Here is a 13,929-nt window from a genome sequence, read left to right as displayed (position 1 = left end):
TTTTCATATATACTCTTTATCACATTCAGAAAATTTCCTTGTATTCTGTTATTTTGCAGTGTATTTATCAAGAAAGTGCACTGTATTTTGTCAAATGTTTTTTCTGCATCTATAGATGGAATCATGTGATTTTTTTCCTTCAATCTGTTTATATGGTGTACTACATTGATTGATTTTCTTATGTTGAACCATCCTTGCATATCCGGAATGAAACCCACTTGTTCATGGTGCATAATTTGTTTAATGTGTTGTTGGATACAGTGAGAAAGTATTTTGTTGAGGTTGCATCCACGTTCATTAGAGAAATGGGTCTGTAATTTTCCTTTCTTGTGGTATCTTTGTTTGGCTTTGGCACTAGGGTAATGTTGGGATCATAGAATGAGTTAGGTAATGTTCCTTCTGTTTCGATTTTTTGGAAGCATTTCAACTGGATTGGTGTTAGTTCTTTCCAGAATGTTTTGTAGAATTCACCTGTGAAGCCGTCTGGCCCTGAGCACTTCTTAGTTAGGAGGTTTTTAATGACTGATTCTATCTTTTTACTTGTGATTGTTTTGTTGAGATCACCAATTTCTTTTTTCATCAATATAGGCTGCTTATGTGTTTCTCTGAATTTGTCCATTTCCTCTGAATTGTCATTTTTGTTGGAATATAGTTTTTCACAGTATCCTCTTATGATAGTCTTTATTTCTGTGGGGTCAGTGGTGATATCTCCTTTCTCATTTCTTATTTTGTGTATTTGCATCTTTTCTCTTTTTTTCTTTGTTAGTCTCGCTAAAGGTTTGTCAATTTTATTGATCTTCTCAAAGAACCAGCTCTTGGTTTTGTTTATTTTTTCAAGTGCTTTCTTATTTTCTATTTCATTTAGTTCTGCTCTTATCTTTGTTATTTCTTTCTTTCTTCTTCCTGTGGCATTACTTTGTTGTTTTTTTACTAATTTCTCCAAAAGTGCAGTTTGTTCTTCAATTTTTGCTCTTTCTTCTTTTTTGATGTATGAATTTATGGCTACAAATTTCCTTCTTAGTACTGCTTTTGCTGCATCCCATAAGTTTTGGTATGTTGTGTTATGATTTTCATTAGTTTCAAGGTAGTTATCAATTTCTTTTGAAAATTTCCTTCTTGACCCACTGTTTTTCTAAGAGTGTGCTGTTTAATTTTCATATCTTGGTGTGAAATCTGGGTCTCTGGCCCTTGTAGATTTCCAGATTCACTCCACTGTGGTCAGAGATATTATTTTGTAAGATTTTGATCTTTCTGAATTCATTGAGCCTTTCTTTGTGGCCTAGCATATGGTCTATCTCGGAGCATGAGCCATGTACACTTGAGAAAAATGTATATCCTGCTGTATTCAGGTGTAATGATCTGTATATGTCTATTAGATCCAGCTCCTCTAATATATTTTTCAAAGTTTTAATTTCTTTATTTAATCTCTTTTAAGATGTTCTGTCCAAACTTGATAGTGGTGTATTAGTCTTCCACTATAATTGTAGAGGCATCTATTCTTTCACTTAGTTTTTCCAGTGTTTGCCTCACATATTGGAGGTGCCCTTGATAGGAGCATAAATATTTATGATTGTTCATTCTTCTTGAAAGATTATCACTTTCACTAATATGTACTATCCATCTTTTTCTCTCACAATTGTTTTTCATTTAAACTCTATTTTGTCTGATATTAATATAGCTACTCTTGCCTTTTATTGGTTATTGTTTGCTTGTAAGATTGTTTTCCAGCCATTCACTTTCAACCTCCATGAATCTCTGGGTCTAAGATATGTTTCTTGTAGACAGCATATAAATGGGTCATATTTCCTTATCCAGTCTCCCAGTCTGAATCTTTTGAGAGGTGAGTTTAATCCATTGACATTCAGTGTTATTACTTTCAAGGAATTATTGATGTTAGCCATATTTTGATTGGACTTGTGTTTGTCATATTTTGTTTGTTTGGTTTTTTCCTTCTCTTTTTGTCTTTTTTGTTGCTCTTATACTCTCCTCCAACTCTGCCTCTCCTGTTTTTTCCTTTCTTCCTGTAGAACTCCCTTTAGTATTTCTTGAAGGGCAGGGTTCTTGTTGGCATACTCTATTAATTTCTGTTTATCTGTGAATATTTTGAACTCTCCATCATTTTTGAATGCTAGCTTAACTGGGTAGAGTGTTCTTGGTTGGAAATTTTTTTCTTTTAGTACCTTCACTATATCATACCACTGCCTTCTTGCCTCCTTGGTTTCAAATGAGAAATCTTAATCTTATGGAGCCTCCCTTGTATGTGATGGTTCTCTTTTCTCTTGCTGCTTTTAGTATTTTCTCTTTGTCTTGAGCTTGGATAACTTGACAAGTATATGTCTTGAGCTAGGCCTGTTGGGATTTATGCTGTTTGGGGTGTTCTGTGCTTCCTGGACATGTACACCCATCTCTCTCAGTATATTTGGGAAGTTTTGAGCCATTATTTCCTCTTACACCCCTTCAATCCTCTTTCCCTTCTCTTCTCCTTCTGGGATGCCTATAATACATAAGTTTGTGCATTTTGCATTGTCATTCAGGTCCCTAAGTCCTAGCTGGATTGGATTTTTTCTATCTTTTTATTGGTCAGTTCTACTATCTGTTTGATTTCAGATGTACTGTCTTCCACATCACTAATTCTCTCCTCTGCCTCTTCTAATCTGCTTGTATTTGCTGAGAGTATATTTTTGATTTCTTGAACTGTGGTGTTCATCACCATTATATCTGTTATCTTTTTGCCTATGTGTGCAATTTTCTCTCCAAGTGTTTTCTTCATATTGTTAATCTCTTCCTTTACTTCATTAAGTTGGTCTCCAATACATGTTTTGAGATCTTTAATTACTTGTCCAATGTTCTGGTCCTCTTCCTGGTTTGTTGATTGGATTCAGCCTTGTTTTCCTGATTATTGGTTTGGTTTGTAGTTTTTTGTTGCTGTCTGGTCATCATTTTCTCTTGACTGGTTTAGCTTCTTTGTCTAGTCTTGGGGATTAATTAGTTGCTGTTCGTGCATAAGTGTTATGTCTTCTCTTTGTCACTTTGTTCTTCTTACTCTATTTTCTTGTTGCTGGCTAAGTTCACTTTGAAGGAAAATATTAGGGCCAGGAAAAGCAAAATGAGAAAGAAAGGAAAATGTATAAAGTAGTTTTGGTAATTAATGTTAACAGAGCAAAAATGTGAGATCCAGAAGAATGAATATTAGACTCATGTAAGTTGTGTAGAGTTATAGCAGTAAGTAGAGTACTGATAATGAGATAGTCAACTGAATATGGGGAGGAATATAGTATGAATTTAAAGGCCAGTGTTTTCATGAGAGAGGGAAAGAGAAAAGAAAGACAATAATATCAAGAGTGGATAAGAGACAGAAAACAGAAGAAATGTATTAGAAATAAAAAGTCAGACAATTTGGGGGCCAAAGAAAGGGAAGTGAATGTAAGAGAAACAGCAGATGATGGAGGATAGAAAGATGTGGGGGGAAGGGGATAGTGTAGGTGGCCAAAATCAATACACACAGAAAAGAGTTAATGGAGGATGAGGAAACCCTGCAAATGTGAAGTGCTCCCTGTACACCTATTATATAAAGGAAATAAAATAAAAAAAGAAAAAGAGAGAAAAGGAAAAAAAGAGAAGAGAAAAAGGAGGGGGCAAAGAAAAAGGAGGGGAAACAAGCAAGAAAAAAAAAGAGAAAAAAACTAAATAAATGAAAAAGGACCTTGGGCAATAAAATGGGAGAAAAGACCAGGAGACAATGCAATATTCGCAACCATGCAAAAGAAAAAAGAAAAAAAGAAAAAAAAAAAAAAAAAAAGAACCAACGCTTCAAGCTAGGAATCCTCTTTGCAGTTAAATAATACACTTATGGATCTGACCTTCCCCTTTCTCCTTTCCTCATTTCTCTCTCTCCCAAGGCAGCATGAAAGCTGCCTAACAGGTCCTGTAGGAGATTCAAGTAGGTCCTTGTTGAACCAACTCAACACAGAAGACTATGACTCTTTATTTCCAGCATGATAGCACCTACACCTCACCAGAACCCCAAATATGTTATTGGAAGCTTGGACAGCACTTTCTACAGTCCCTCCTCTTAGGTGTGCTGGGGGAGGTTTAATTGATTTTCTGACTCCACCTTCTCCCAGACCAAGTTTCCTATCCCAGGACATTTAGGTAAATTGTACTTTCTCAGCAGATTTGCCTCTCCTTTCTTCCCAGACTCTCCCCAAGACAGCTGGTACACTCCTCCAAGTTCAAGGAGAGAGAGAGAAAAAAAAAAAACCACAAACGCTGAGGGCTAGGGTAATCAAGGACCTCAGATGGACCTCATGATGCAGTGGTTTCAGGGATGGGAAGTCTGTGATATTGCAAACTCAAGGTGTGTGAGTCTCTGTAGCCTGGGCCACCAGGGTTTAGGGGACCACAGACCTGGGAACCACACATCTGGTTAAGAGGGGGCCTGGGAGCACCACAGCACAACACAGCCTTCAGGGATCACTGCAGCTGGGTGCCAGTCCTAGGGGTAGGGGTCCTGCCCCCAACCTCTGACTTCTGTGTCAGAAACCCAAAATTCCTCCTCTCACAAGAATCCCTTCTGTCACTGTCTTACCAAATCGACATCCAGACACCTCCTGCCCTGCAAGCCCCCAAAACAGCCCACTCAGGTTTTAGGAGTGCCACAGCACAACTTAGATTTCAGGGACTGCTGTGGATGGGCCGCCAGCCTTAGGGGGTGGGGTTCCACCTATAACTTCTGTCCTCCGTGTCAGAAACCGAAAGTTCCACCTCTTGCAATAATCTCTTCTGTCACTGTCTCACCAAATCGACATCCAGACACTTCCTGCCCTGCAAGCCCCTGAAACAGCCCACTCAGGATTTGGGAACACCTCATACAACAAAGATCCCAGGGATCACCGTGGCCCGCCCATCAGCCCTAGGGTGAGGGGCTCCACCCACAACCTCTGACCTCCGTTTCAGAAACCGAAAGTTCCACTTCTCGCAAGAATCTCCTCCATCACTGTCTCACCAAATCGACTTCCAGACACCTCCCACCCTGCAAGCCCCCGAAACAGCCCACTCAGGGCTTGGGAACTCCCCTGCACAGCAAAGCCTTCAGGAATCACCACCGCAAGGCCACCAGCCCCAGGGGAAGGGTCCCACCCACAACCTCGACCTCTGTGAAAGAGACCCAAAATTCTACCTCTTGCAAGAAATCTCCTCTGTCACCGTCCCACTAAATCAACATCCAGACACCTACTCCTCTGCAAGCACCCAAAACAGCCCAGTCCAGCAGGACTCCAACCCTACTCAGTAGCTTCTTTGCAGGAGAGATCATGAGGTACACTCACTCAGATGCCATCTTGCCCCACCCCTTCTTTATCTTTTGGAATCCTCACCATTTGTGCTGAGAGTAAATTCAGGTTAAGATATTTTTTCCCTTCTCTAAAATGCTTTTGGTAAACTGGATTTGGGGAAATTAATTTCAGCGTATTTGTCGATTTCCCATCCATCTGATCCTAAAACTTGGTAAATACCTAGCAAAAGAGAATTGTGAAATATACTTTTAGTGACCTGTCTGTGATTGGTCACAAAGAATGATCCCATATTTTTTGCATCTCCTTCTAGCCAAAGGTAGACTCTATTCCTCCATTCCTTGAGTCTAGGTTGGTGTTGTGACTCATTTTGGACAGTGAGATATTAGTAAGCATTTCAAAACAAAGATTTTAAAAGCACCAGTGCATTGTGGCTTTCTCTTTCTTACTTCTAGGAACCCTGAGAAATTTCAAGCCACACAGAAAAGTCTACAGTGTTTATTACCATCTTTGGTCTTGAAGTTTACATTGTTAGCGTTCTAAGAACCGAAATGAACAGCAATAAATGTTTAAATCAGTAGTCTCTAAAACAGTAAATTTATTTTCCAAGTATAAGGAATGATTATTTCAATTGGAGAAATCACTTCCTTGCTTCCATGTCTTGCTGCTGAAAGCAAAACACATAAGCCCCACCTTTTACTATACACATATGATATAAGAAGTTGATGTTTTCCCTAACTTAAGAAATGACCCATGTTATTGGTTGATTTATTTGTTCTTTTTTCTCTTTGTTTTGTTGTTTTGAGAGTGCCTATGTAGCTTTATCAGTGAGATTAAGATTAAAATACTTAAATCAGATTCAGTTTTGCTATAATCTCACTCCTTAACACTCCAATACATAAGGCAAGGAAGATTGGAACCCACCAAAGTGCTTAATGATTATCTTTATCTGTTATTAAAATTATATTGAAACCACTTTAGAGTGAGTTCAGTTAAAAGTTTGGGAACTATTTTAAAAGAAAATTTCACAAAATCATAAAACAATGATTGAGATGAAAAATCATGATAATTCATATATCAGTAGTCTCAGAGCACACATATGTCCAGAGATAGTAACTTTGCCCAACAAGAATGGAAAATCTTATAATTCAGAAGTTATCAGTTAGAACACTATAAAATGTCCTGCCCCATCAGTGGGGGAAATTGACTCTAAAGTCAACACAGCTCTTGTCTTATCTAACAAAGCTTAAGTGTAATACCCAAAAAGATTGAACTATTTCTGAGTAACATACAGCATCTCAGAAAGAGCTGAGAATATTTATATGAATAAAAAATATCTAGCAACCAGCAAGACAAAATTCACAATATATGCCAGCCAATAAGGATTCAAAGATACAGGAAAATACAACCCAGAAGGAAGAGAAAATCAGTTAATTGAAACTGACCCAGAAATGAGGCAGATGATAAAATTAGTAGAAGAGGTTCTTAAAACAATTTTTATAACTAAAAGTTAGAAGTAAAAGTTATTCTTTTAATAACACTAGTCAATAGAGAGCTAGAGAAGCTATATTAAATATAAAAGAAAAGTAGATTTCAAAGAAAACAATATCATTTAATGATTAAAGGATCAAATGAATTAAGAGGAGCTAGCAATTCTTATTCAATGTGCCTAATAACAATAGCATCAAAATACATTAACTAAAACCTATTAAAATGGCAAGGAGATATAGCAAAATCCACAATTATAGTTGGAGCTTTCACAAGCTTCTTTAAAGTGGACAGAAAACCAGCAAAGCTATAGAAGGTTTGAAAAACACAATCAGCCAACTTAACTTATGTTTATAGAACACATTACCCAACAAAAGATAAATATACGGTGTCTTAGTTTGCCAAAAGCTGCCAAAGCAAAGATAGCAGGTATGGGCTGGTTTTTATAAAGGGGTTTATTTGGGGTAAAAGCTTACAGTTCTGAGGCTGTGAAAATGTCCAAATCAAGACATGATCAGAGATCTTTTCTCAACAAAGGTTGGCTGCTAGCAAATCCTGGAGTCCTACTACATGGTGAGGCAGGATGATGGGTCTGCCAGTTGCTCTATACTTTCTCCTAGAGCTCAGTTATGGGAAATCAGGTCTGTCTTCCTGGGCCTCTTCTCCTTGAGCCTCTTGGGATTTCTCTGTCTTTCTGCAGCTGTAGATGAATGCAGAGTCTTCTCTCTCACGTGGCCAGGTCAAAATGGCAGAGCTCACTTTTCTCTGTGTCTCATTTTCTGTGTTTCTGTTTATGTAAGGCTCCAGTAAGAAGGGTAAGACCCAACCTGCCTCACTGATGTAGTCTAATCAATAGCAAGCTAATCAAGTGATCTAATCAAACTCCCTTAACTGAATCTAATGGAGTCAAAGGTTCTCACATTCACAGGCATGGATTAGTTTAAAAACAATCTTTTCTGTGATTCACCAAATCAAACTGTCACATACAGTTTCCAATATTTACCGAGAGACTATATTCTCAGCCATAAAACAAGTCTCAACAAATTTAAAAGACCACAATAATACAAAGTATGTATTCTGACCACAATGCAATTAAATTAGAAATCAATAACAAAAAGATCTCTGGAAAATCCATCCAAATAATAGAAAACAAGATAAAAGAACTTATAGTGCCCCATGGGTCAAAAAGGAAATTAAAAGGGAAATTAGAAATTATTTTAATTGGATGAAAACACAAATAGCAAAATTTGTGAGAATCCACTAAAGTAGTACTTAGGAAAAAGTATATAGCACTTGTTTTAGTTTCCTAGGGCTGCCATAACAAATTCCATGAAATAGATGGCGTAAAAAAATAGAAATTTACTGTCTCACATTTCTAAAGGCTAGAAGTCTAAAATCAAAGTGTCAAAAGAGCCATGCTTCCTCTGAGTCTTTGGGGAAAGAATCTGTTTCATACATCTTTCCTATCTTCTGTCAGTTACCAGCAATCCTTGGGCCTTCCACCTCTGCCTCAGTTGCCACATGGCACTCTCCCCTCTGTGTCTCTGTGTGTCCAATTCTCCCCTTCTTATTAGGACACCAGTCATATTGGATCAGGCCCCATCTTAATCCAATTTGGCTTCATCTTAATTAATAGCTAGTAATATCTTCAAAGACTTTATTTCCAAATAAAGTCACAAGCACAGGATTAGAGATTAGGACTTGGGAGAATACAGTTCAATCATAATAGCATTTAATGACTATATTACTAAAAAAGGAAGATTTCTATACAATGACCTCATATTCCACTTTAGATGAAATGAAGAAAAATTATATGCAGCATAAAAAAAGAAATGAAATAATAAAGATCAGAATAGAAATCAGCAAATTAGTAAGCAGAAAAATAATAAACTTATTGAAACCAAAAATCTTTGAGAAGATCAGTGAAATTGATAGTCCGCATGACTGATTAGGGAAAAAAAGAGAAAAGACACAAAATACTAATATTAGAAATAAGAGCAGGATCATCCCTACAGATACCACAGATATTTATGGGTTAATAATAGAATATAAGGAAGAGCTGTATGCCAATAAATGAAATATCTAAGATGAAATTACTGCCTTTTGATATATATATACATTATTGACTCTAGATGTTACTTATATGTATATACAAAAATACACATATCTTCCAGTAAATACATGACCATTGTCAACAAAAAGGAGTCTCAAATATAATTTGTCTAATCAGTTAATATGAATATTCTACAATATTCTACAATATTGTGAGAAACTTGATCTACAGTTTGGGAACAGGAGCAGCAAGTTTTACAAAAACTCTAAATCTCTCTCCCCATGGGGTCCAATTGTGATGATGAGTTACCACTTTCTTCACTCAGGTAGTGAAAGTGTTAGTGGTTCTGATGTTCTTGAAACAACATGGAATTCAGAAACAACAGACTTTGGTTGGCACATGCAACTTCCAGTTTGAGTGGACTCTTTGAATTGCATTTTTCCCCAAGATGAATGTTTGTGAGTCATCCAGTTCCTAGCAGTAGTTTCCTTTTTCCTTTTTTTTTTTTTTTTTTTTTTGGTCTTCCAATGCATGAACACAGAAAGTCCTTCCATTTATTTAGGTCTTCTTTTTTCCCCAAGATAAGTGCCTATGAGTCATCCAATTCCTAGTAGTAGTTTTCATGGTTATCATTATTTTTCCAAGGGTGAACTTTCCTGTTACCTGCTATTGACAAACCTTTCTTCTCTCAAGGGAAAAGTGAAGCAGTTATTTCCTGTTTTGATTTGGAGCTTGGGGATTCTTGCTCTCTTGGGTCCTCTCCATGATTTATAAAGATAGATCCCATGTCCATTTCTCAGGAGCTGTGAACAAGAGTGTGTGAATACATTTTCCTTCTTTGTTTGAGAGCTGGTGACTTTTCTCTCTGTTGTAATTCCTCTTTGAGATCCTCTGACTCACCTGTCGTACTGGATTCTGAGTCTTCTAGAGATAAATGGCAGAACTGTCTCATGTCTTATAGGTAAAGGTATCTGTGTGCTTCCCCTAAGGGACCATGTCAGAGCAGGGGTAGAATTTATAATCAGCTACATGATTATACATGTTTTCATGGGTTTATATGTGGATGTATCCAGGGTATGATTCTGATTCCTAGCATGACTCTACTGATCCTCAAGCCAGAGTATGACTGACAGTTCCATCTAAAATAATCTGAAACTTATCATCTTCCCATATTTTCTTAGAATAGGACAAAAACCTATCTCCTTTCACTTATTTTTCATCCACATTTGAGTCTTGTTGGATTTTCCTCCAAATGTTGTTCCAATTCTCTTCAATGATCTTCATCTCTGTTGCCGCAAACCTGATGTAAGCAGCTATTATTTTGAACTTGAGGTATTTAAAAAGCTTCCTACTAAGATTCTGCTGTAACCCTTGACTTCTTATAATGTCCTCTTCACCCAGTAGCCAGAAAGAACTTTGAAATTATTAAATTCCTCTCCTAAAATTTTTAATGGGTATTCTACTGAAACTTTTTATTTTGGTGTAAAAGGAGTTATATAATCTGGCTCCTAAATAATTTTACAGTTTCATATCTTTCTTTTGTTCCCCTTGCTCCCTTATTTTCTCTGTTCCTCAATCATACTTAACTCTTTTGTCTCTCAATTTCTTATATTTGCTGTTCTTTCTACCTAGAAAGCCCACTTCTACACTCTTCATATGGCAAGCTCCTTATTATTATTCAGAACTCATTTTAAAGGCCTCTCCAGAATGTACTTCCTCATCACAAGGTCTTGAATGTACATAACCTACAATTGCATTTCCAGGTATTTATCCTACAGGTATATTTGCCCAAGTGGAAAATGACATACTAACCTTGCTATTTATCATAATATTGTTGGAAGTAGCAAAATATTAGAAGCAACCTAAATACCTATCATACAGTTAATTAGCACTTTATTGTTATAAATCAATTGATATTTTCATGTGAATGAATGGAAAAGCTGAACGTAATTCTTAAGTAACAGGAATTTTAACATAGTGGACTAAGTAATACAGGGATTTTTAAAGATCATCTCTCTCAAGTTGGAGAATTTGTAGATGTTGGAAGCATTAGTTAATCCTGAAGATGAATAATAAGTCTGAGGCACCTTCCCAGATCTCATAAAGAAGGACTTTGGGATTGGTTAATATTCTTTATGAGTAATATGAGTAATATTTTTTCTTTCATATAGTAACTATTTTTATTACAATTTTTTAGCAGTGGAGATCATCCAACAAATTTTTACTGCACATCAATTTATATAGCATTTTTTAAAAGCAGGGGTTCTTAAATTTTTTTGTTCCACAGCCCCCTTTGCCAATCAGGTAAAAACCACAGACCCCTTATTAAGTCCACATTATACTGTGTATTATTTAATAAATATATCACACCAGCACCAATACATCCCTACAAGAATAATGTTTTTTTAATTTAAATTCAAGTTCAAGGACCCCTTTTTAAGAACCCCTCTTTTAAAGAGATGATAGAGGCTTACAGAGAAATCACACACACAAAAATACAGATTTCCCATAAATATCCCATTATTAACACCAGGTGTTTTAATTTTCTGGCTGCCAAGCAAATATCATTCAATGGGTTGGCTTAAACAATGGGAATCTACCAGCTCATGGTTCTGAGGCTGGGCAAAGTCCAAATCAAGACAGTGTCTCCCCCTCAAAAACTGGTGTTCTGGAGCTGGCTATCAGTGATCTCTGGTCCTGGAATCCTCTGTCACATGATAATGCACACAGAGGCCTCCTGGCCTCTCCCTTCTCCTCTGGGTTCAGTGAACTTTTTAATAGACAGGACCATCATATTCTCACTTCATATTCTTTTGTGAATGTTTATAAGACTTACTGACCTCAAATAAAAAGAAAAAGGGAAGAATATTGGCAGAGGATAGTGGAAATATAACAAGAAAAATATCTAGTGTGAGTCACTGACATAAAACCTAGGTTAGGATCAGTGGAAAAGGACAAAGTGGGTTTTGTTTGGTTTGGTTTGGTAAACTAGGCTAGACAGACACTAAAAAATAGCTTCTTCTTTGATAGTTCCAGGGTGTGACGGGAAAAGCCAATGGCTTCCCTGGTATTCTAAATATTTGAGCAAGAGTGATATTCTTTGAATTGGGAGAATAAGTAAAGTGAGAATTTAGAAGAGCAACTAGTCTTTTTTATCCTTATTCCCTGAACATTCCTTTAGAAAGAGGGTTGATGGCCTGAAAGTGTTGAAGATTGGGAAAGAGTTTTATTAAAAGAAATGATAGCTATATTACAAAGTATGTCACTAGATCTTTTATGTTATTGTCATAGATTCCATTAATGCCCTTGCCTTGACTGCTTTCATATGAGTTTTCTATCAAGTCTCCAAATCCTGATTTCTAGAAGAATCAGAGCAGCCACTGGATATATCCTGGATATATCCAGGAAATAAAGCATTAGCCAAAGAGTATATGAAAGGAATAGGGAAGGTTAAGAAAGAGCATGAGACCAATTGGAGAGAGTTTAGTACTCTTTCTAAAAACTGGTAGTTGACCTAACCCTGGGTCTGATTTCCTAATCTCAGATTTTTTTCATGAATTCCTGGAAACCTCAAGTTTCAACCAGGTATGATATGATTTTTAAAATTCTGAGGTTCATTGTTTTTCCATAAGAGGTTGTTTTGGTTTCTAGGTAGCCCTATAATACCCTGTGGCCAGATTGTTACCGAGACCCATTTATAGGATAAAAAGTATGAGATATCTCAGGATAAAATTCACATACTGACTAGTTCAAAATAATGTTCTCAATATGTCAACATATATTGAGAAATCATAAAGATGATTTCTCATTCTTTCATATCTTCATCTCTCTTTTCATCCCCAGCAACAAAGAACAGCATGAGGAAGGACAATCAGAGCGGTGTGTCTGAATTTCTCCTCCTGGGACTTCCGGTCAGGCCAGAGGATCAGAACATGTTCTTCACCCTTTTTATGGGCATGTACCTCACCACGGTGCTGGGGAACCTGCTCATCATCCTGCTCATCATGCTGGACTCTCGCCTCCACACCCCCATGTACTTCTTTCTCAGCCACTTGGCCCTCACTGATGTCTCTTTCTCATCTGTCACAGCTCCAAAGCTGCTGGTAAACATGTTAATGCAGAATCAATCCATCTCATATGCTGGATGCATTACCCAGGTGTATTTTTTCTTATTTTTTGGTGATCTTGACAGCTTTCTTCTCACCTCAATGGCCTATGACAGGTATGTAGCCATCTGTCACCCCCTTCACTACACCACCATCATGAGTCAGAGCCTGTGTTTCTCACTTGTAATTGTGTCCTGGGCCCTATCCTGTGTCAGTGCCCTGGTACACACCCTCCTCCTGGCCCGTCTCTCTTTCTGTGGAGATAACACCATTCCCCACTTCTTCTGTGACCTCTCTGCCTTACTTAAGCTGTCCAGCTCTGATACCTCAGTGAACGAGCTGGTTATCCTCACTGTGGGGGTGGTAGTCATTACTCTTCCATTCATATGCATCCTGGTCTCTTATGGCCACATTGGGGCCAACGTCCTGAGGGTCTCCTCATCCAAGGGAATGTGCAAAGCTTTGTCCACCTGTGGCTCCCACCTCTCTGTAGTGTCTTTGTACTATGGGGCAATAATTGGGCTGTATTTTTTCCCCTCATCCAGTAACTCCAATGACAAGGATGTCATTGTGGCTGTACTGTACACTCTAGTCACTCCCATGCTAAATCCCTTTATCTACAGTCTGAGGAATCAGGATATGAAAGGAGCTCTGGGAAATATACTCAGTAAAGGAACACGTTCACCATGATGAGCGCTATTTTCCTTCTTAATTGGATACAAGACAAGTTTCTCCTGCACATGCAATGTAGGCATCTTTTCCTCTCTAAATAGCTGTTTCTTGTTGAAGCTTGATATGTCCCTCTTTCCACAGTCACTCTATTTCATCTTGAACTTAATTATCTTCTCTATTTAGTTTCAGAGTTCATTTTGGAGAGTAATGGGGAAAGATCTAGCAGCAATGTTCCAAAATGTATTCCCCAAGTGCAATGAATGTCCCATGATGATGAAAGAGGTTGTGGATGTGGGAGGAGTAGGGTGAGGGGGGTGGG

General features: G+C 37.5%; 1 protein-coding gene across 1 annotated transcript; it reads left to right on the top strand.

The window, feature by feature from the left end:
• Nucleotides 1-12,689: 12,689 nt before the first annotated feature.
• On the top strand, nucleotides 12,690-13,628 carry LOC101427366 (olfactory receptor 1J21-like). The gene has a single exon (XM_012522712.3). The coding sequence runs from the start codon at nucleotides 12,690-12,692 to the stop codon at nucleotides 13,626-13,628; it is 939 nt and encodes a 312-aa protein (XP_012378166.3).
• The last annotated feature ends 301 nt before the right edge of the window (nucleotides 13,629-13,929 follow it).

Source organism: Dasypus novemcinctus, chromosome 8 (assembly GCF_030445035.2).
Source record: "Dasypus novemcinctus isolate mDasNov1 chromosome 8, mDasNov1.1.hap2, whole genome shotgun sequence".
Classification (NCBI taxonomy): Eukaryota; Metazoa; Chordata; class Mammalia; order Cingulata; family Dasypodidae; genus Dasypus; species Dasypus novemcinctus.
Note: the sequence above shows the minus strand (reverse complement) of the source record. Positions and strands in the feature narration are given on the sequence as shown.